The 25,352-nt window shown below is 39.4% G+C and overlaps 1 protein-coding gene across 12 annotated transcripts in view; it reads right to left on the bottom strand.

Annotated features, from left to right (window-relative positions):
- The window catches only part of dst (dystonin), a 108,787-nt gene extending 84,439 nt beyond the window's left edge, over positions 1–24,348 (bottom strand). For 5 of the 12 annotated variants that reach the window (XM_038737065.1, XM_038737070.1, XM_038737072.1 and 2 more), the window contains exons 1-5: positions 24,049–24,232; positions 23,702–23,733; positions 22,306–22,494; positions 17,284–17,497; positions 2,441–2,502 (exon numbers count right to left, since the gene is read on the bottom strand). In XM_038737065.1, the coding sequence (XP_038592993.1) occupies positions 2,441–2,502; positions 17,284–17,497; positions 22,306–22,494; positions 23,702–23,733; positions 24,049–24,232 (681 nt within the window). Of the gene's footprint in view, positions 1–2,440; positions 2,503–3,454; positions 3,632–15,872; positions 16,087–17,283; positions 17,498–17,603; positions 17,622–17,770; positions 17,995–22,305; positions 22,495–23,701; positions 23,734–24,048 lie in introns of those variants that run through there. The other 7 variants (XM_038737078.1, XM_038737064.1, XM_038737067.1 and 4 more) reach the window with 7 other exon arrangements.
- Between the last annotated feature and the right edge of the window lie 1,004 nt (positions 24,349–25,352).

The following is a 25,352-nucleotide window of genomic DNA, read 5'->3' as shown; positions in this document are numbered from 1 at the left end:
AAGGCGTTACCATGGCAACCAGTCAATCAGGCTAGGGTGAATCGTACCCACAGCACTGTGTAAATTTAGCCAGACTGCTAGTAGCTGACACAATATAGCTACGACAAAGGAAATTGCTTCATAGCAACAAAAATGGCAAAGCCAACAAAACCAGGTTGTCATAAGACAATCAGAAGGACTACGATAAACTACTTACAATCTAATTTGAATATAGTCACAACCGTTCACTATGTACAATAAACACAGACATAACACACAGTCCTCAGGCAGGTTGGGAATGGCAGAGAGAGGGGGAGAGTTCCTGTCAGTAGGGCTTAAGATGGCTGCTGCCATCCAGGTGCCCAATCAGGAGGCTCCAATCAGCTCAACCAGACCAATCCAGTGTGTCCACCTGTTCTCCAGTACCTGCATACACTCACACACACACTCTAATGGAGGAGAACAGCTGACAGTGCCAGGAGAGATAAACAAACAACAAAATATGACTCCAGGGTCATAACACCTCCCCACCCAAGATCAAACATTTTCCTCTTAAGAAAAAGGTTTGATTCAATGAGACCTAGAGAGAGCATCAGCCATAACATTGTCTAAACCCTTTTTGTAACGAACCTCAATATTAAAGTCCTGCAGTAATAGGGACCAGCGCATGAGACGCTGGTTGCTATTTTGCATTCGAGTCAAGAACACCAGGGGGTTGTGGTCAGAGAAGACAATGGTTGGCACATGGCTAGACCCAAGCAAATGATCATGAAACCAGCCATCACCACTGATCCACGGGGAGCCCCATCCCTATCAAGCAAGGATTGATCTTATTGGCAGGAACCTTAAATTTACCACTTTTTTTCAAGATGACGATCAAAAAACACCCTCAGGAGTAAAACAATACATAAAACATGCTAGGGGGGGAAACATTGGCCCACTAGTCTTGTTATAATATAAGTCGGTTAACACAACAGCACTTAAGTAGCATTTCTGAAAAAGAAGGGTATAGCTGCCATACAGTTTTGTTAGCAATGTTAGCACTTGAAGGACCTTGGAGTCCACCGCCACACTAGGAAGGCTGCCAGGTAGTACTAAGTCACAGCTTTGCTTTGAGCTAAATGTCAGGAGATCACCTACATTATTACAATTCACCCTGATAGGGACATAAACGAGTGCACCACATTTCACACAACTATCAACCTCGTGGTGGAACAAATCAGAGGATCATTAAAGTCTGTGGGATTTATCGTCTGGGAACCATAAATGTTCATACAAAAGGTTGGCTCAATCATCCAGGTGATGTTGAGATACTCCACTGCATGAAGTGAAAACTCAGACCTGCTGGTGAGACCCATGGAGACCCATATATGCTCCAAACCACTGCTGTTCATGTTCCAAAGTATACTATCAGTTTTGGATTAATTTCCTAGCTTGGTGTGAAAATCGACTTGCATAGACTTGAAGATGAAATATCAGATTTTTGTTTGTTTGATGTTGTTTTTTTCACATGGTTCTGCACTTGTAAGAAGGGACTTTCTGAGAACTCTCCTTGCAGCTTATGCAAAGACAACTTAACTTCTATCATTGCTTATGTTGCTCATTTGGACACTGATTTTATTTATATGTCAGAAGGGCTAGGTCTTAAAATGTTGTTGTTACTAAGGCCATATTTACTGCTGCTAATTTGTGTCTGGCAAGTCACTGGTCCCCTGGATGATAACCAATTTACAGAATTCATGGCATCAACTTGCATCTATATCAGTACCAATAAGCAGCTCATACTATGTCATGGAAAAAATGTAACTAACAAGAAGTGGATGAATGAATTCCCCTTAATTCATATATCACCTAACCACATGTTTAGTTCTTACATTAAAGTAATGAGTGTGATTTTTAGTGATAGCTATAATTAATGTACCACTGATGCATGAACCTTGTAAAGTATGATTAAACATGATTCCCAGGTAGCGATTCATTTTCACAAAGGCATATTAAATGAGACATGCCAGTGCTTGTCTGTCTCCTAAAGTGTGTACACTCAATTCTACAGACAGATGAAACGCCACAAAAAGTGATTCAAATTCCTGAGTCGACAAAAGACAACCTGTTGGTGCAGCGTCATGCTCAATGACTTTTAACAAGCTTTAATAATATCTGGGAGGAATTTTAGCATGTTAAGACCTAACATGGAGAGTGGTAATTGTTATTATTGCCAATACTTCTTGAATGGATTGTTTATGTTAGGGGGAAAATGGCTTACTGCTTGTTGTGGAAAAGAAACGTCAGGGTTATAACCATTAATTAGGTTTCACCCTCTGTGTTTATGGACACAGTTTCCATATGAACACATGGGACACAGATGAATGAGATTTTTGGATTTGTTTTCACATACAGAAATTCAACAGGATAGCAGAAAGTTGGAAAAACATGGCAAGCATTATCCCACATTAGTTCTTACCTTCATCAGGTGCTGATTTATCCATTTTGTAAATGTCTTCTTCTGCACCCTGTCTCTTTCATCTGAGGAAGAAAAGAAAAAAAATCACATTATAAAGCAATCACCATAGAGGTGTTTGGGCAACACAAACCTCTTTTAAAGGCTGTCATTAGAGAGGCCTAATTCTGCTTTGTATAAGCCTGTTGAGGTTGAATTATGTTTAGTGGTAACTCACGTACATTTTAAAGCGTTTAGCAGCTCATTTCTGTAGCTTAACCTTTTGCTTCAATGGCAATGTGCAAGGTTATTTCGGGATTTATAGTTTCAATGAAAGGGATGTAGAAAAGAAAAGGACATATGAAGACCACAAGTCCCGGTGGCTAAAAAGAAGCACATCATTTCCCAGAGGCTGAAATAGCATCACTCTCTCCTGCGTGCTCTTGACCACATTATGTTTTTTGTTTCCCATTTCCATAGCAACCAGACTTCCTGCAGCCAGTGACATAAGTGAAAGCAGTACGCAAATGGATGCAATTAAAAAGACCATGGAATTGTATGTGTTTTCATAAAATCAGTTCCTTTCTAGTAGTAGTAATATAATATACAAGAAGAACAACTACACTTCACGTCAACATTATGAACAAACTGTATGTTTCATTGCTAGACAAATGATTGTCCTCTATCACCAAAGCTGTGACTAATTTCTCTGCTTGGACGTCTCCCAGTCTGACACAACTCCTCTGAATGGTCCTCAGTGAATACCAAAAAACTCACATGCACAATCGACAACATTAGCAAGAATCTGCCGGCCAGGTCACATTTACTGCACCGCTTCCTTTGTTCCACAACAACACTGTGTGTGGAAGATTAGAATTTTCCTGAACTTTGACCACAGGACTAACAACACTGACTACCTCCTCCCTTTAATAGTTCTTAGTGCAGATTACAAAATCAGTTTTGCCATAAGTAATGAGCAAGTACCGACATGATTAATCTTTCAAGGAAGTCACAATAAGCAGTAAGATGAATACTGACCCATGCAGCACATTAGAGCTACCAGGTGAGCTCTATGCTCCCTCTCGGTCTTAAACAGGTACTTCATCCTCTGCACAAGCTGAGGGCTGTCAAGACGGTCGTGGTTCAGGTAGACGGATGCCATGTGGATAAGCGACAGAGGAAGCAGTAATAGTCTCTCTCATTTCTTGCCTGCCTGCCTACCAGTGTCTAGGGCAGACTCCCTTTCTCATCAAGCATCCAGAACGAGTCCCGTCAGGTTTTCCATGGCTACTCAGTATTTTGAGTTTCCACGCGGTTTATGTTTATCTAACAGCAGCACTGAAAAACCACAGAAGAAATCCGTGCTTGGCAAAAAAAAACAAAAAAAGAAAAAGCAAGAAAGTCTTCTTGTCAACGTGTTTCAAGATGAGTTCCAACTAACTTACAGACATTCCTAAAAACAAATACCTTATCAAATTCATCCTGAGCAATATAAACACGAGGGCTGAATTTTAAAAGGTGCAATTGTTTCCAGATAATCATCTCTCTATTATGCAGCTGCCAAGACTCATTACACTGTTTACATCAGCAGAAAAAACATGAGAACACATCCAGGTAACTAACAATCAACACCCTTTGTGATACTACATGACAAATACCAAGAGGATGAGTAATCTTTCCATGGAAGATGCTCAGTTCAGAGTATTTAGTAGAATTTTACATTTGTTTCTTTATTATTCATAGAGGTTATGAGTTATGAGTTAGGGCATTTGTTAGTATATTAGTTACATAAGGCAATTATAGATAATTAAAGTGCTCCTGTCCTAAGATATAGGTGTTCCGCAAAGCAAAAAATCTATGTTAAGATTTTATGCTAAAGTAATATCTTCTTATAAGCCTTAATTTCGCAGTGACATTATGTTCCATGCATTTGAAGCTTGTGGCATAAAAAAGCTGACATTGGTCATTCTAACATACCGTAGGCTTTTGAATTATCATAAAGCCTGAAACATGCATTTCCAGGATAACGGGGGTACCTAAAAAACCCTGCGACTGTCCTCTGTGCAGATTCTTACATTTAGTTCATCTAAAAATAGTGCATGTGTGAAAGCTGCTGAGAATTGAAAAGTGGGTTGTTCTGACATTTATTTTGTATGATGGCCTGCACATCTAGATCAAGGCCTGACATCAAGACAAAAAATTAAGAAAGCACACACATATCGGCCCCTCACATCGGAGCCTGACTAAAATATTTCTCCATAACAGAATCCTTAGAAATAAGGAAAGTCATCTGTCTTCATATTGAAAGTGTGATGCAGCAGTACACAGCACTGATGTACTGCTGTGTCACTGTGTCCGTCCCTGTGACTCCACAGCTGAGAAATAAAGCAGTGCAGCCTGCAGTGGGACACTAATTTGGTCTGTAATGCCCGTATCTAAGCTCTTTGCTGCATAATATACAAACCTCTCATGAGAAACTCATTAATATAGATTGGCTGAGAAAGTATTCCAGGAAACTCTCCAGCTCGAAGCAAAGGACAAGAGCTGAACCAGCTATCAGATGACGTCAGCAGTAAGCAACTGTACTTCACATATTGCACAGATTACTGATAACAGGCACGCTTAATAGACTCTTTAACAGACTAACCCATTTTTTATCATCTCATTCTCAGGTTTGAATAAGCTATGAGGTAATTCATTTCTGTACCTGCATGTGCTTCCCTAGTTGTGTTTAATAGTATGGTGCCATCTTGAGGATCTTATTTGAATAAAAATTCACTCCAACTTTAAAACAGTTGTTGCACATTATTTGGTCATAACATGAGAGCAGCACAAGCCATCGCTGTCCCTGTAACAATATCAATGACATAATGTCAGATCAAATATGATTATACACTCATTCTCCTGATGCTATACAGCTTTATCAGCTGAATCAATGTCTTTCTACACGTCACATCTAACACATTCTGTGATTATTCAACTTGGACTTTCACACCTTTGCCTACTTCACACATATCAGATTTTCTTAGCTATGTACAACTGCTACAGTACATACAGTACAGTATACTACGGCTGATCATGCACACATGTATTGTATTTATAACTGAAGAGATGCATCACTATCTTGTCTCATTTGTTTGTTTCAACAAAATGTATTTTTCACACAGCCACACCAAATTACACATTCAGTTTTCCCCTGATGCCAAAACAACAACCCTGTGAAAGTAACGCTGGACATTAACTGCATGTTTAGCACAACAAAACACATAACCGTTAACCAGAAATGTGTAGTTTCAAGTCTTTCAGGTTTGAGGAGAAAATCTCACAGTAAAACTATAAAATAAGTCTTTGCTAAAGCCTGCACAGATGTGGTCACTGAAGTGCAAATTGCTGAGGTGCAAATTAAACAGTGAGTAACCAACTTTTTTGGCTCTGGTATGATACCCAGGGAACATTTTCTAATAATAACATACACATCATATTACACCTGATAGAACAGAAAATGTTTACTTCATTCTGAATTTTGCTTTACAGTAAAAAGCCTCCAAATTGTGAAAAGTAATGACAATTACAGCCAAGGTACATGATTTTACAGAAAACACCATTGTTTGGAAATAGCGAGCACATTTTGTTGTTTCGATATTCTCACTTTAAGTTCAAGTAATTACATGGTTCACATAACAGAGGTCTGGGAACAGCTTACAAATGTGTAAACCAACAGCTTGTGGCCTTTGACTTGAATGGGCTGATGTTTGAAGGATCACGAAAGCCTGACTAACCACCTCTCTCTCACATTACATTTTAACTTCTTGAAATTTAAACCTTGGGTGCTATCTAAAAAAAATTTGCAATTAAAGCCTCCGTGAGAAGTGCAAACCATGATAGGAAGTTTAACTGGTAGTAATTAAGTAGTAATTACATTTACTGTGCAGCCTTCTGTAATTATGTAGAGAGTATAACAGCATACTGAAGAGAGTTGCTTCTTTTAACAACGGCAGCAAACTACACTGCAAACCATTACACACAGAAGCCACTCTTGTGTAAAAGTCGAAGATGTGCACACTGTTTGTGGCCTATGTGTACCCTGTCTAGCATTGACCATAAGTCCACCACAGCATTCAAACAGACAGCCATAGAGCTGCTGAGACACCTATTTGTAGACCTCAGCAAAGCACATGTGCATGGCTATAAATAGCTACAACCCTAAACCATACTGCCCCTGCAACTGCCGGCCACATAATCTGTGCCACTTAGGTGACATCCTTCATTTCCTTACATCCAACAAAGATGACTTAAGTAAATGTACCTACTCAATAACTAGAGATTCAGGACCTGACACAAATGATAGTTACTAAACTGCATCCGACTACATACAACCAGACTTTTGGAAATGCAACCAGCAGCACAACAGTCTACATCACTTCACAATGATCTCTCATTACTATATTGTCTAAAGCTTTTTTATACAGGAAAACAGATAAATTGTTGTTGTCCCGAGAATGCCTGGCACAGGGGGCCAGTGACACCCTTTGGCATCTTGTTACGTCAGGGTGCCTAAAATATCCTCACATTCTGAGCAGAGCAGAGTCAAAACGTCCTAGCAATCAAAATGTGTGTGTGTAATCCTCTTGACCTCGTACAGGAGGGAAATCAAAACAGACATAAAGACTAAACTGAAAAGCCCTCAACCTTCCAGACTATGACAAGGACTCGCTAAAAATTCTTGCTTAACCACTTCGCATCTCTTGTGTCACACCAGCTCAGTAAGCAAAGGCCTGTCTACCTTGGTTTTGTTTAGTCTCAGGCTATGTGCTGCATAGCAGTGGCAAAGATTTTGCAATACAGGTCCACTGTATACTTAATCTCAGTTAACATCTCATCATAGAATAACAAAGAAAACAACAGGACATGAATCATTGAAACCATCATTGAAGCAAATCTGCCGCACAGCAGTGGGATATCTGATTCTGGTCACAAACAGGCATATAAAAAGTATCCAAAATAAAAATGGTTTGCTGCAGCCAATGCTTATGCAAGACCCACGTAAGGCTTCATCAGGATGATCAACATGTGAAACACAGTGTTCACTAGCAGTTGTGAGAACTCTCAAATAAATGTATTTTGTTAAGTGGGTCTAAGTCTAAGCTTTGATGTGTCACAAGCCTTTTTCATTAAGAACACAAATTTCAGTCTACAGCCATGCTAGCTGCTCTGTGAGGCCACTTGATACAGCAATGTTTTGAGCTAAATGGTTACATCAGTATGCTAACATGCTCACAGCAACAATGCTAACATGCTGATGTTAACATCTTAGTTTGCTTAGCTTTATAGCATGCTAATATTTGCTAATTAGCGGTAAACACAAAGTACAGCAGAACAAGAAAAATATATTTTTACCTGATGTTGGTGCTATATGGAAAGTGAAGGGATCGCCAAAGCCATTAGAATACATCATCTGAGCACCATGGATATCTGATTTATTTATTTACCAGGGACAATTCACATTAATCAACATTTCAGTTTACATGTAGGCTTATGTGTGTGTAAGTTAGCTAATGAGCAGTTTTTTTTAATGTGTAGTCCCTGGGATGGTTATAAAACAAGTTCCTATATTGTCATCAATACAAAGCCTCAACAAGTACTACAAAACAATACAATACAATACATTACAGAGGTAACATAAAAACAATGAGAGTAAAGGCAGTGCCAGAGATGAGGTAGGACGATTCCTCATGATTGCAAGTTTGGTTTGTTTTAGCCATATATTCAGTATTTGGTTAAAGGTTATGTAATTCGTACTCCCTCTTGATTCAATAGATTCAAACTGAGAAGCCTGTTTGCCCAAACTTGCTACGTCTACATTGTACACAGTCCCCTCTGGAAGTTGTCCTTGTTGTCCTTCTGCATTATGAACTAGCTCAGTGCCGGACAGACAAGCCAATGTAAGACCTTAAAGATGAGAAAACCATCTGCAAAATGTTCAACGCTAAAATAAATAAATTGTAGTTTTGTATTATATGGCAATGGTGATGATCACTACTGGCCTTTCAGTAGTGTTTTTAGAGTCTGTTTGTAAAGGGACTCAAATGGCTTCAGAGTTGTCATGCTTGCTTGTGACAAGCTTGTAAAACAGTATGCTTTGTGGGAGAACATATAGCATGCATAAGGAGGTTGGCTGCCTCTCTTGTTAGGTATGGTCTTATAAACCTAAAATTATCCAGGTTGAATTAGGCTACCTTTTTAACATGCTTTTTACGACAGATCTAATCCATCCATCCATTAGTTGTTAAAACATTTTAGTCTGACCAAAAGACAGACAATGCCGTCCCTTATGCCATGCAGGTAGCATGGCTAAAAATGTTAGTCTCATGAAATTAACAGCAACCTTGAACGCTAATATATAACAGTTTATGCAGACTGGTCACATGAAGGCATTGTCCATTATAACACAGGCCCACAGCAGTGATGACTCAGCACAAAATGGCTACTCCATTTTAATAACCATGTTGTCAACATGATATCTGGATAGATGGTAAACAAAAAAATACAAGTGCAACGATGGGGGGGAGATAGTTAAAGATGCATTTTTGTCATTCTTTGTGAGTGAGAATACAGTCTTCTCAGAAGGGTGGGGCAGCATCTGAACTATGTAACTGAAACAGGTTGCCAAGCCTTCAAAGCAGCGCTTCCAATCAGTCAGTCAGTTTGTCTCCAGGCGTAAGACCAAGCAAATAAGAAACCAAAGAAACGGTAAAAATGCCTGAGCATCTGTGCAGAGATTATTATTATCTTGTCACAGTTTTCATCTATCAACATTATTTCCCTCAATTTCAAGCTAAGTGAACTGTGGCTTATGCAAATATAATAAATAAGGTAAAAGTAATGCACAGGCCACTGTCATAGCAATAGTGACGGAATATATAGACAGAATATACTGACACATTTTTTGACAAATTATACTGTCTAGTGCTATGTTGTGGCGTTTTCCTAATTAATAATGTTACTGACACTTGTAAGGTTTCAGGTTGTTAAAATGTAACACTCAATATCTTCATTAGTGAAATATTATATGACCCTCGATAAAAAGCAAATGGAGGATGAAGGTGAAGCTGGCATAGTGCCCTTAGACATGAGCTACCATTACAAATGCACTCAACAAAGTCAAGGAGAGGAAAGGATGAAGCATTAATGACATCTAATGGGACACACATATACACTTACAAACATGAACACACACATACACACATGGTTGCTAACGCTCCAATACTAGCCTCCATATGTGCAACAGCTGCAACTGACACATTTGACTGAGTATTTGACCATGTGAGGAAATCTGTTTTCCTCCCCAGACTCTCACTCAGATTATGGAGAATCCTTATCGAGATTTTTAATTTAAGGTAATCCTGAGTAAATTCTTAGTTGTGCTACATTTACACTGATTGCTATAATACACTTGTGACTCAGCATTAACAGATTTTTGTTTTGTTGAAAACACAACAGTAACGATTGCATGAAGAAAGAGACCCACATTAAATATAAACAAAGTAAAAGTTTATGCTTTTATGCTTTTTTAAATGTCAGTTTATATAAAGTTAGACGATTCAGGCATGTTGAATTATTTTGAAGCACTTCCACTTTCTAAATGAGCTAACAACTACTAAGAGGGGCTACTATAAGAATTTAGTTTTCAGACAAAGCTTTTCTTGACCAGCCCAATTCAGATTTCAACGTGGAATCATCTTAAATCCACAACCTTATTAGTCACTCAACATTGATGACAGTCATTATCAATTGGAAACGGATATGAGAGTCGCTTGAGGTCCATTTTGCCAATGGCAAATGCATTTTGAATAACCATCACTCTAACAGTATTATCATTTTCTAGCAAACTACAGGAAACATATATTATTACATTATTACATATATTAAGTGTTTTAGTAAGGTATTGGGCTACCACAGCCTGCCAGAACAGCTTCAGTCCACCTTGACATAAATTCTACATGTCTCTGAAACACTACTGATTGAATACATTTGTTCAAAGGGCATTCCCAAATTTTGTGTGTTGATGGTGGAGGAGAGCGCTGTCTAACATGTTATTCAACTGGGTTTAGAACCGGTGATGGTGAAGGCCATAGTATTTGATTCACATAATTTTCATACTCATAAAACCATTACATCACTCCTCTTGCCCTGTATGACATTCGCAATTGTAATGTCTCTATTATTCAGGTTTTTCCTTTAATTTTGTCACCTGTCTGCATCTTCACGCTACACTCAGCCCTCACTGGTGGACACTGCAAGAAAAACTGCGGCTGACAAAACCACCTTCTGGTTTATGACGTCTCTGAAGTTACTACTCAAATCAGACAGCTCATGAGAGTATAGCAATGGTTTTAGAACGATAGCTTTAGAGTCAACACATAAACAGATCCGCGGACCTACTCATGGCTTAGCCTCCTATCTCCTAACAGTGGAGAAATCTGTTCCCTACTGCTAGCATGGGATTGCTTCCCAGCATTTGCTGCATTCATAAGAGAAGGGTGGTGCTACTGGAGTGAGAGAGAAAAGGCTGTAGAGCATGAGTCAGGGGTGGGACAGAGACGCACAAGATGATCTCATGTAAGAGGAGCTAAGGAAAGCTGTGGAATGAGGTTCAGTCATGCTGGTCTTCCTATCACCATGACAGCATATAAATACAGCATTTAGAAATACAGCAGTGGGCTGGCATCACACACAGACACAGACATAATGCAACTGCACGGGACTGCATTAAAGTTATATTTCAATAAACTGCATAAACAATACATGAAGAGCATCAATCAAATGTATTCCAAAAGGACAAGGCAAGTATATATCTGAATGATAAATGTAAGGATACATGCATATATGATTAAAGACTAAATAAAACACAGACATATTTCTGTAGCTAAAGACTGGTGGAGCAGTAAAAAACTTTCTGAGAGCGCTGCTAGTTTTGGATTACACTGCCCATTTGAAATTAAGTCTATTGATTAGATCACTGAAGGGCTTGGCTACAAGTATAGTGTACTGTGTATTTACTGTAGAGGGATTCCCTTTGTTACCATTTTGTTTTCTTCATATAACCGTGTAAAATTGTCAATAAGAAATTATATTTCTCATTGCAGATATAAACTGGCATACTGATCTGAGAAAACATCTAGGTGAAACCTGTAAAATGAAACCATAAGCACATGTATGAGGTTCAAAAATAACACCTGCTAGCTATTGTGAAATATCGGAGCGCCGAGTTGAGCTAATGCATTTAATTGGCCATTAGCACTTAGCTCTTAGCATTTTGGCTGTGGTAGCTGTGAAATGACCATTGATAAGTAGACAGCCTAGTTAGTTTACTATCTGAATAATATTTGTTCACATTTTTGCGGAACCAAATCCACTGTACATTAGTTTAAATAGGTAAGTTCCAATTGTCCAGCTATCAGATACATAATATGCCTACATAAATATATCCTTTCCTGATAATCTCCTAGTATGGACAATAAAAAATCCAACTTGCTTTAAATGAGAAGTTTAATTTAAACCTACAAAGCATGTTCCTATTGTTTCTGAACAATATAAGTTAGTGGGTGTACTGTGGCCAACTCTGCATGCACGCTATTCAGTATGGGAGTGTGAGTATAGACCACTTTCAAAGTGTGGCTCCTTGATGTTTTAATCTAAATGAAAAGCAAAAAAAGAGTGTCACTGCCATCAACTTGACACATGAACAAGTCTCTGGAACTTGGTTGCTGCTCCGGTAAAAACAAAGTGTCTTTTGTACTGTAGCAGACAATCTCCATAGAGGCAGCCTGCTGTGTGTGTGGGCCACTAGGCCATTTGAATGTGATGAGTGGGCTGTCGACATACAGCAGAGGGGTTGGGCTGGGCGAGGCCCAGGAGGATGGACAAAGGCAGTGACTGTGCAAAAAACACAATGCTCTCTCACTCGTACAGCTGTGGTTGATAATGCAAGATAATGCAAGTTTTAAAAGGCTGATTTTGATAATCACAAGTTCCCTTCACATGTCTTTAAGAATCCTTCTCGTAATGAGAGATTAAGTCATAATGCAGACTGCAATGATTCACAGACAGACACTGACAGACCACTCCCTCCTCTAACCGGCATCCTAAAGACTCTTTCTGTGCTGCTTATGGCTGACAGTTGATTTTCCTTAAAGAAATACAATCTCAAACAGTCAGTAGGCTGTATGTGTCTATGAATCAGTTGACAATCACAGAAAGATTGAACACATATTTTTGTCAAGGAAGCTCTCTACTGAACAGCATCCTGACAAAAGGATCATATTTGTCACATCCTTTCATCATATTTCACTCAGGAAATGAGCTCATGAATGTATTGATGTTAGTGTTACTGAATAGAAATAGATCTTTGGGTGACTAGCTTTAGCTAGTACCCTATTAAATCAACTTTATTACAGTTCTTTAAATGCTTAAAATCAGTGGAGAAAAATTTATCTGGCCACCATTTTCTTTTTTTTTCTTTTAAATGTGTGCATGAGGAAGCAGATTAAAAATCCTGAAAATAATATAATAATAATAATATGTCTTAAAATTTCTGCTAGGCATTCAATATTCTCAATAAGCTACATAATGTTTAGTTGGTTCAGCCCTATAAATACACCATATTTACACCATATGGCATCTTAAAAACAAAATGAACTGCAAGAAGAGCTGACTGAACCACCAAATGTCTAATCCATTAAATCTTTCCTGATGTCAGAGGATGATCAACTGTTGGGAAACTCTAATGGCCCCTTCGTGCTGACGGCCTACCGAGCAGGCTCTGCTAGAACAGCATGATCCCACACAGCCACTGCCCAGTGCCATTAACTGTTGTATGTGCCTAAGAAAACATGCTTTTAACTCACTGCTCAAGTTCACAGCTTTTTGTGAAGCCTGCATTGAATTTCAGCACGAACTGTCAAGAGTACTATTAACTCTAATACCTAATTAGTGTGGCGTTCTTACAGCTAGAGCAATAACAACTACACACATGCTCCCAGTGAGTAGTGATTGTTATGCTTAGTCGCCAAAAACCCTAAACTCACATTTATTTCAAACACAGTTCAGACCTTCATGGAGCATTTCCTTGATCTTGCAATTTGTCCATTTATTTGCAGCAGCTGGAGTTCACCAAAGGTCACATCGCTTCAATGGCACTCACTCACTACAATGAAGCATGTAGCGTTTCCCTCCAGTTTTTATCTTTTCTCTGGAGCTGACGGCACTCACTCAGAGGCGTTAGATGACTCTGGAATAAAGTCAAGCTTCCACGGTTAAATATAAAAAAAATGATCCAACCCTACATTTATTTAGTGAGACAAAGACAATTCTGTTTTCGATTTTATAGCTGGCCCACTGGCTGTTCTCTGGTCTGTTTGGCTGTAGGCTTGGTTACTTGATTTTGTCATGAAAATGCCCCCATTTGATTCGCATCACATGGAGAGAAGCTTGGGGCTCTGGGTGATCCCGTCAACTGTAAATAAAACTAAAGTAATGATAAAAAACAGGGATTTTTCTAACATTAAGCTCCTTTTGGAAAAAATGTGCCTTTTCATGACCGGGAAGACACATTGAGACAAATTCTTTTAAAAAGGCAGAAGGTATTTGACTCTTACGTTAAGCTACATTTCTCCACCATGTATACTCAAACATACTGCTTACTATTATGCTGTATACAATAACTTCTACAAAAAAACAACCTCTACAAACTAACTTTCTCCAACTTTCTCACATAAATTGAAATGTTATTTATTTTTGTAAATCTTACAGTGAAAATTGTCATCATCTCACTCTACTCCATTCTCAGACACAAGCAGTCCACAGCTTTTTAAAGAAATTATGAATTGATCATGTTTATTACTACAGGCTGCTGCCTCTTCCCTTAACTGACCTTTTGTTAATAAATATTGGTGAATTCTTTGTGGCTCAAGTGTCAAAGCTGGAAAGTGTTTTTCTGCCATAAAGACACTGCTGAAACAAAGCTTTTTGAAAAAGGGTTGTAGGTGAGTTTGCTAGAAATTATGATTAGCCCACCAGCTGATCTCAAGTTCCTGCCAGGATCACTCATTAGCAACATTTTTATGTGCAGAATATTGGTAAGAAAAGAAAACAACACTAAATTTGGTCAGTTTTACATATAAGAAACATTATATATTGTAATAGTAACATTATTATGAGGCTACAACGCATTTGTAATAGTAACATTATTATGAGGCTACAATGCTACCATAAACTATGGAATTTGAAGGTAAAATGGTCAAGCTAATGCCAGAAAATTCCTTACCCTTCTTTGAAAAGTTCATCGTTCATGCAACAACGGCGGGGAGTCAAATATCCCCCAAAAACCAGTGTATAACATTCAAAAACAAAAACAAATCGCAGAGTGGTAGTTAGTGATAGAAGAAAACACGAAACATAAGTAAGCTCATTGTGTGTCACAGCTCCTCTGCCTGAAGACAACAGCTACGGATTCCTAATGATGCTACATCATATGATCCCATTAGAGTCCAATCAGGGCGTTTAAGCCTTATACCACAGCTGACTGGCCCTGCTGGCTGCAATACTCAGCAGCTGAGAGAACATGCTCACGGCAAAACCTTCAATATAATAGCACACAGTATCCAGCATTTATTGTTTTACTTTGGGTTCTTGTGTGGAGAGGAAACACAGGAGTGAAAACCCTGCTGCTGTCAGGTTGAATTGAAGCTCCACCACATCATCCCCACAGGCCTGGCCTCCGAGTGCATGTGTATGATTTTGTCATGAGCTCGAGCTGTCAAAGAGACACTGAATAACATAGACCTCCTATGTGTGATGGATTCGCTCTAATTAATGAGCTAGACCCAAAAGGAGCAGCTACATGAAGTGACATGAGCTACTGATATGACCGAACGCCTCACCCTGCTATGTCATTGTGCTCTCTGCCTTGAGACACCACATAGGTAGCAACATTTCGTATTCCCTATGGGAAAAACCCTAAAATATACAAATATATAATTTACATAGTGAAAGTATACTTTCTTTGTTTAGACCTTTCTGTTTCACAATAAACACCTAGACACTAAGATCACCTGGCTTCTAATGTATTTTCCGTACATATATGAGCCACCTTTTTCCATATAACAGCTAAACAAGAGAACTAATCCTCTAATCTAATGATCAACTGAGATCATTTAAAAAAAAAAACATAATAAAGCCTTTGTCTTGGCTACTAAAATTCAGGCTAAATGTGATGTCATGCAGGAAATATTCCCACTTTTCCAGTGCAGGGATAAAGACACTAAGACTAGCCAGTCACAAGAGAGAGAGAGGAGAGGGGGGGCAGGTTGACATTTATTGAACTGTCAAGCAAGCAATCGGGCAATTTCCTCAACGTCCCAAAGCCGAAACAACATCCAATCAGCATTGATCCTACCTTTGTATTTTTCCAAAACATCCTCATACGCTTGGAGGTATTCCTGTTCGTCCGAGAGCACATTAGCCTGCGTTGCGTACTGAGCCATAACCCGGACTCCACAAACTGGACATTCACCAGCGGCGGACAGGGACACAGCGTGCGTGTGTGTGTGTGCGTGTGTGTGTGAGTATGTATGTGTGTGTTTGTGAGCATGTGTATGTGCTGAGGACTCAAGAGTGATCGGCGCTGTTGTTGCACTGAAGGAAACGCCCTACATCCCTCCCTTGTCTGCCGGTTTGTCCAATAGGCGACGCTTCCTCTCCAGCGTTCACCAGATTGATAGGAAGGAATGCCGGACGCGCCGCGCTGCAAAAAGTGTCAGGCCATTGATCCAATACTGACTCTTATATGCAATTAGAATAAATTTGAAATGTAATTTTCTTAACACAAGAAGCTAAATCACCCCAAAGTTTAACTCAGTATCAACGGTCAAAAGGTCAAAACCAGACTGAATGAAATGTTCACTTTTTACAGTGTGTAATAATAAACGCTTTCCCTTGTCGGGCGTCTCTGTAGGCTACCGGCTCCTAACGTGGACCACTTTCTCTTTCGCTGTCTTCCACATGTCAGAGACTTTAAACTAGTCTACTTTGTCAGATAACCGACTGCTTTTTGAAATCATGTTTGTGTCTTTGCTGTCAATAGCCTATCAGCCGTCACTAGAAAAATTCCAGATCAGCTGTCAATAAAAATATCACACAGATTCCCGTGAAAATACGGGAAAACATCGCCCACAGCAGGCACTATAACCATATTTGCTATATTGCATTTCTGACAACGGTTTTACAACGTCAAATAGAGTCAAAGTATCATTATAAAACATTAAGTGCTATAAAACTTTTTTCCATCAAGTAGGCCTATGTAAGGTTATCAAGTGTTAAACCAACAAGAGTCCATGTCAGAAGCATTTATGTTATTTCTTCTGTCTGAATACCAACCTGACTTCTATTATCAACGTTTTGGGCACATAAGACGCGTCATGCTGCCATATGCTTAGCCCTGTATCTCAATAATGCAGCCTATATAAAAATTACATAATGATACATTAAAGGTCTTTAAGATAAAGCTTTGATGAAAAGCAACAGAGTATGGCTCAAAGAGATAATAAATAGTAGCTTTTTAAAATTACACCTCATATCCAATAACTGAGTCTTTTAAAGGCATCTTATCCAGAATAAGAACAAACCAAAATACCATCACATATAGGCTACCACACATCCACGTCACTGCAGCCCCTGATTAGGACCCCAGATAACAGTGAGGATACCAGGGGAAAATGCACCTTAACAAGTCGCTACAAGCTCAGGTAGTCCCACCGTGTATCATTGTTTTTCTCGCTACAGTAGCTACATATCAGACTGCCCCTCACCTGCGATCCTGAGCACGGCTCTCTCCGCCGGATCCAGCACGGATCCTCCCTGGATTTTCCTCTTGGACCGCTCATGTCTGGGCAGGTTCCACGGTAAAGTGTCCCCGGGTGCAGGTGATGCCGACCCAGATTTCACACTGTAATCATCCTCGTCCGAGAAATCCGCCGAGGAAGACATGGAGCCGTGTAGGGAAGGGTTCCCCGAACTGGAGCTCTGTGAGACAAAAGAAAACGGGGGGTAAAGAAAAGGAGCAATGCTTGGCTCGATTTTTATATCGAACAGGGCAGGAACAATACGCACAAAGCACTCTATTTCTCACCATCGCGGGTCAAAGTGCGTAATGTGAGCACACGTTAGGTGTGAGGACGCTCCGTGACACGAGCCACCAGCTTGTAATGATCCATAACAATAAAAGATTGAGCCAAATAATAACAATGTGAAATCAATAGTATCTGGCACCCCCGCCAGGTCAACAGTAAGACTTACCACTGTATACATGGAGACCTGTCAGCTGGAAGAAGAAGAAAAAAACAATCCTATTTGCCCGTTATTAGCTTCCTTTCAGTCACACATCTCGTGCGTCAGGATCAAAGGGTGCCACGCCCTTTGACTGATGCTCCGGCCACGAGTTCGTCACCTTATCGGAGCATTAAGGATGCGAGGTGATGTCAGATCTCCAGAGGGCTGAAGGGATGGGTACGCTGTGTGCTGTCGAGGCAGAGCTGGATCGTGATGGGAGAGCAGACTGCATGCGTCTCCGCGTCATACCCGGTAGCCAACAACAGCAGCCCCGACAGTGACGGTGGTGTTAGAGCGCCATCCCTGCACAAAGCTGCTGGGTGACTACAAATACATCAAAAACGGGGGGCAATAAGAGGACAAGGGCTACCACAGTGTCTCGTGGCAGGGACTTCACAACAGATGCACATTAGATCAACAGAGAGGTGACCTGCTGAGAGGACACAGCGACACAACATTCTACACTGTGGACTGGGTGTGAACCACATATGTTACAGTGAAAGTATTTATATAGGCCTAAGTTGAGCTAACTGAGAGGATGGAGAGCACAAAACAAGGATTGCACTTGGTTTAAGTATTTAAACCCTGCCAAGCCTTTTTAACCAGAAAAATACAATAAAACACACAAAACACAATCTCTCATTGATAAAAAATACTTTCTGTTGCAATTTCCTGAGGCACCCTGACACACCTGAGATTGAGCAACAGAACAATTGAAGGTAAATACATCCTGATGGAAAAGGAGAGGGGTGGGGTGCAAAAATACCTGTATGATGACTGGACAGACTGCTATGATGCTGAACACTTCAGTTTTATAGTACAGTCTGCAGTAAGGCCACTTATTGAAGGTAAACCTGGAACTACTGCATGAAATGTAAACCAGGCGAATGTAGTTGAAAGCTTCTGACAGTATTTCTACAGGGGTACAGAACCTCATTTCTATTTTTAAATAGTAGTGAGAATCTGTTGGCAGTGCTGGGTCAGTGTCAGTCTGCAGAGCTGATAAAAGCAACACGCTGTTAATATTAGCAGCCTTTTCATCATTGCATCACTTTTAATCAGGATAAAAGTCAGTGCTGAAAAGGCAGCTTAGTGTTGCAATTTCTGCTTATTCATAATTCCTACCACTAAAAAGGAAAAAAACGACATGATTCGAGGAAAGTTAATGCGCATTATTAAATAATTATTAGTTGGGATGCTAAAGGAATGTGTTTGTTCAGTTTTTCACTTTCTTTCATATGATGAGCAAAATGTTGCCTCAAAGGTGCAACATGAATAAGAACTGGACACTGGTCAAATTCATACCCCAAACAAAAAGGGAGCAGCATATCACCAGATAAAGCATTAACTGCTGCTAACATTTAGCCGTGCAGCTAGTGCTCCATATTGCTTGCTGACTCTGTCTGCACTGGGAGCTTGGCGCACTGGGGAGTGTTGGTGTTTACACCGCTAGGACAGGAGCTTTGAACTGGTAGAAGGAGGAGGTTTCCAGGCCCGGGGTGGGGGGGACCCAGGAGGGAATGCTGGCAGGGAGCAGCGACAGAATGGGCAACAGAACCGCTGTTCTGACGATTTATGCTGCTTAGTTGTAAATTGCTACCTTAGTGCAAATCCATAGCATCTAACCTTATCCCTAACCCATGTGCATGCACAGAACTGCTAGATAGCACATCCCGATAGGTAGCAAATATTGTTAGAACACTGGGCAAGCGGTCAAGGGAACCAGGCTTAGCAGCCTCCGAGTACACACGCCCAGACCGGGACTGAGACTGACAGAGGCCAGTTTGACGACAGGAAATACAGTACCGAGATGATTTACAGCAGCTCTGACCAGGACCCTGACTCTGAGGACAACAAAGACACAATGGGAGGGGATAAAGATGTTAAGCCAGGGTCAGCCTAGTGGTGCCAGGAGCCAAACCCGGAAAGAAAACCAATATTACAAGCCAGGATGGGCAGAGGCTAGCTGGTTAGCATGCTAACTTCAGTAGATACACATTTCATAGATGTCTTAGACATAAAGTCATAACTAATTTCTTCACATTCTGATACTATTTACTACTATATACTATTGATACTATTTTTGAATGTTTAAAACTAAATTCTTACATATAGCTCTTTTACTACAAAGTATATACTCTCCATTAGGGAATGTACAAATTCTGCTATTTTTTGCGAAGAGGTCCAACGTTACCTAATATTCTTTGCTGAGGACCTGTTACTGTTAAAAAGTGGACATAAGGACACGACTGTTACCTTGACTATCTTTGTTGTAACATTTGAAAATACAGTGGCAACAGGAAAGATATCAGTGAAAAAATTTTTTTGACGAAGCCCTGATAAAAAACTTTAAATTGCCTATTTGCTACATGCATTTATACAATATTCCATTTACGATCAAATGTGTGGGCACTGAGTTCACTCATATGTGAAGTCGTCAGTACTTCTCTTACACTGGTCAGGGTAATTTGAAGAGATCATCGGTTAAAAACCCACAACAATATGGTTTTACCAGGACAATGCAAACATTCTGGATTATTCATTTTGCACAGGCTACAAATGCAAACATATCATGAATGATTCATGGTGGGCTGATCTAGGCCAGCCCTTGTTTATGAAGGACTATTAGATATTAAAGTCTGCTCACTTAAAGAACATCTTGGCCTCTCCTTATTCTGTAAGCCTCCAAATTGTCATTGTTGTTGTTGTTCAAGTAACATGTGAATTAGAATAACATTATTGGAAAACACAAGATAGTTTATCTTTTGCTCACTGCCAGGTTAAGCATTTCATCTGCACAACAAATGTTCATTTAGTTTTTCCCATGGAAACAAAGTATTTGATTTAGAGGTAATCAACTGTAACATAATGACATAATTCTTTATGATAGCTGGCTCTGATGAAGTTGATGATGTTCTTTGTTGACAATGGAAATGACAAAAAGCCCAAAAATGTTTGTGTCTGTTATCTACAGTATTGCAACACAACTAAAGGAAGCATGGTGTTGCAACGTCACATAGATCAATAGGAGCCTTTGAACACAGTCAGTTCAAACATTGTCATGTCAAGTCTTGCAATAAATTAGAATTTTATACAGCAGCTATAGTCCTTTGCTGTAGAGATAAAGGCTCTGTAGCATCATTAATATTCTGGTTACAATAAATTACATTCAAAAGCAGACACAGAGTTATGTGGATGTGGGTTTGATTTTCTCTGGAACAAGAAAATATATTCTCAGATTAGAGCAGCAATGCATAAAGAAAGCCCAACAAACCAAAGGGGCCCAGTGGGGTTATGCCCTATGTTTCCATAAGTACATACATATTTCCAGCCAAGACCTCGTGTTTCTTGAGCTCTATGTTCCATTTAGAGCTTTCCTTACGTTCCCTTCCAGGAAGAAATGGATCAATATATAGGTTGGCTGTTATACTGTCTCTCCTCACCTTACTTTACTAACTGCACTATCTTAAACGGATAAAAGTATTGAAGGATGGTGAGCAAACTCATGTTTGGAAGCAGTACAGCTAATTCACAGGGTAACACAAAGAATCAGAAATGAAAAGCCAAAGGCTTAAAACTCTGGTGAGTTAACAAAAAGCTGAGCTGTTGATCCATACAAGGATACATATTATGTTCCCATGCCAACATGGTAAAATATTAACAGACTTATAATGGATTAGAGAGGACACGTACCAGCATGCCAACTAAGATTATTACTAACTAAGGCAATATTAACAGATATCAAAGAATCTATTAAAATGGAGGATTATCATTCAAACAGGAAATCAGTCAAGAAAGCTAATACAATTATATACTAATAGTGTTAATGATGCACAGATTAATATTTTTTTAAATGCTCTATGGTCTGTAAATGTAATATATTAATACATCAATTTAAATGCAGGGCTGCAACACCATTAGAATTTGCACACTAATGTAAAAACACTAACTCAACTTGGCTCAATTTGAACATATAACTATAATAGCCAAATGTATGGTTTAATTTGGTAACAACAAATATTTATTTGAACACAAAACTTGTATTAATTAAAGTAAAATTAGATTTCCTACTGGAGACATGTTAAATTATTCATGCTAAGTTAGGATCCCGAGAATGTCCCTTTAAAGGTCCCTTGGAATTACTTAAAGATCCCAAATTCTTTTTGTGTGTTAAACCTGCAGGTTTCATATGTTTGAAAAGATTGTTATGATGACAAGTGCACATAATTTTCATGATCCATATTTGTCAATAACTGAACAATACACACATGGATATAGGTTACAACACAATAACAAAATATATATATATATTTCCATAAGACCTATAAATGACCATCCTTCGAGAGCAGGGTTTAAACCCTGCAGACAAACACTTGCCCTGCGTCCTTGAGCAAGTTACTGAATCCATACCGGGTTCAAAGGCACACTGATGTCCCTGTGGAGGGGAGCAAGCAAATGATAGTATCAGTATTAATCATGATTTCAGTTAAGGGGGTACCTACAGGTTTGCGTGTGGGCGTGACTTGTACAGACTGGTAAAATTCTGGCAGCACTCTCTTCTTCACTTTGCGTTTTCTTATACTCGATGATGAATCAGGTTCACTCTCAGGAATCTCGACCAGATTTGGCTTTTCCTCCGTCACTCGAGTATGTATGGTCCTTCTTGCATGACGTGGACTGTGCCTGAAGCCCTGGGGAACAGGAACAACTGTCAAGCTGGAATCAGATTATACTTTTAGCAGACTTAGCAAGACAAACTAAAAGCTCTCATCATAATATCAATAATAGCTTAATTGTGATGTGATTCAGGTTTCTTAAGCTAGGGAGGCACTGTGAGAAAGATGATACTCCCACTACAGAAGAAGGAAAAGCAAGCTTTTTGTAACATCTTCTAACACTTCTTTGGACAACACATGAATGTTTGAAAGTAATTATCAGGGACACTGATCTTTAACATTAAAGCTCAGCAACTCCCCTGCTGTTGTGTCCTTGAACACAATACTGAGTCCCTACAGTACTGTACCAGTAGGGATTTGGTGTCCCATGGCTCAATAACATAACTTGAAAGGAAAGCAAGTTTTTGAAGCTTTTGCTTTTGCAACTTAAGAGCTTTGTTTTTAGGCATCAGTAAATGTAAATTTAAACTATAGCAATAAAATGGACAGGTCTATATGGTACTCTAAATGAATGATGGTTTTCTACAAGTTTATTGAGATGTGCTACAATTACATTTCACCAACCCCTTTTTAGTTTTGGGTTTAATTAAATACAAACAAATCCTTTCCATAGGCCATGCCAGGAAGGCCAATTACTGAAACACTGGACTTATGTCCACCAAAGCAGGTTTTGCCAAAATATAATTTTAAGATGGTGGTGTGGTACAGTGGTAGTGGTCTAAAGCTATTTCCATGAATTTTGATATAGGCTACTTCCAGGTTTTAAAATTTCAAAGTTTTATTTTGAAAGCAAAGTATGTAAAACGGAAACAGATCGACTAAAGCTACTTGATATTTTGGCATATAACGTGATTGCAAATAGGCTACGGCTTATTTAGCCCATCATAAAATACACAGTGTTTCAGTCTTTTCATTTACACCTGAGTTTTAATCTGTGTTTCTGAGAATACGAGTTTCAACCCTCCTTAAACAATGACACTGCAACATCACCGACATTATTTATTGATCACACATGCGCATTGCGCACATCATGGTCCTTAAAATAGTCATGCAGTTCTGTAAAAAGTACAAAGAAAGAGGCTTTTGGGTGAAGCATTTCTCACATTATACTTGAGAAGCTCACAAGGCACATAAAGCTTTTACACTTTAAACTCCTGATTTCCCCTGCCAGCTGGATAGTAGAGGACTGACACAAACCCATAATGAAAAAAGTTCATCCTACCTCTGATCGAAAATGATGTGTTCGGAGGCCAACTACAGGGCAGATAAAATGTGTTGGAATGAGATATTATGAACATTTACCACAAAGTATGACATGTCATATATCAACTACATATATATGTTTAATTCCGAGTTACACTAATTCCAGATATAAGCTACACACTGATAACACCCTATCTCAGTGTCTTCACTCTTAGGCTATTAAAGCCAACACAGGTGATACGGGTGGGCTACTGATTTTGCCGCATATATACAGATAAAAGATAAAACAGACTATGGATTCACAACATGCGCTGTGCAGACATGAGCTGTCAGGATGAGGAGATGCGGCTGGCCTGCGCTACTCACCGCGGCTCTTGCTGCGTCCGGAGAGCACAGATTTTATTGGATGTTTTCCATTACGAAGCCTGCGATGCCAGCAGCAGAAAAATAAAATAGTCGCTATAGTCCCGAGCAAAAGCAACAGCAATAGCAGCACACACTGAATACTGTAGGGCCGTAACAGGACCAAAAACGCCGCGGCAATCATCATAAAACGAGATGTAGGACAGATCCCGCAGCCTCGGACAGCTGGCTCCTCTCCTGCCGTTATATCGCTGAGAGCTCAAGATGAGAAAAAAGGACAGTGACACACGTGAACTATCGCAGAGCAAACCGTGGAAAGCCTATATGTTCAAAGTAGACAGCTGAGACTATTGATAGGCTATCATTATTGTGGGGTACAATGCATGACTCAGCAGAGACGCACGTTTTATTTATTTATTTTTCACAGGGGCAGGGGGAGTCAGCAGATTCATCTGAGCATCGCAGTAATATGCTGCAGACTCGGCTGCCCTAAAAAAATAATGCTGTAATAACAATAAGAATAAGACTAATATAGATGTTTGTCTGTGAAGCTCAGAAGTCCAGTGAGATAGTTTATGGGGATCATGTTTTGCATTTGCCCAAATGACATATGCTCACCTACAATGTTAATACAATATATTATTATTGGTAATACAAGATGTATGTCTGATATATTATTTATAGATATTATTCTCACTGTAGGCTATTTTGCTGTATAGGCTTAGCATCCCTGTGAAATGCACCTTGTTGTAGGCCCACTGACAGAGGCTGGAAAGAGGCAGATGCTATGCGCAACAGTATGGGAGAGAAAAATAGAAACCACCTCAAATCATAATCCAGCATGGGTTATGTCGTTCTTGGATGAAGTTACATCATTTAGGGCGTTTTTTTTCTTCAGTCAAATGAAAGATTTCACAGTGTGAGAGGAGATTTTTTTTTCTTTTTTTTTGCAAATTTGCAAAGGGCCATTCTGCACCTAAACAAAATGGCCAGATGCAGACAAAATGTGGTTGGTTAACATGAGTTTCCACAATATGCAAAAGCTATTGTTTGTGCAAAGGTATGATGATCTATATACCAAACATTGTCAATAAATATTTTACATGATGGAAAAAAAAATTTTCTATAGACTACAGTACATCAAAAGTATTGGAATGGTTGTATTTGGTTATTCTTATATGTTGACTTATATAGCATTTTTAGGTCCTATAAGCTACAACTGCATACAAGCAGTAACCAAATATGCTTACATGTTAGCATATGTGTGGTGTACTTTACATATCCAGTAGGGGCTTTATGGTCTGTAC

Source organism: Micropterus salmoides, unplaced genomic scaffold (genome assembly GCF_014851395.1).
Source record: "Micropterus salmoides isolate LMB-PRFRI ecotype aquatic unplaced genomic scaffold, ASM1485139v1 Ms_hic_scaffold_22, whole genome shotgun sequence".
Lineage (NCBI taxonomy): Eukaryota > Metazoa > Chordata > Actinopteri > Centrarchiformes > Centrarchidae > Micropterus > Micropterus salmoides.
The sequence above is the reverse complement of the archived record's forward strand: the minus strand, read 5'-3'. Positions and strand labels throughout refer to the sequence as shown.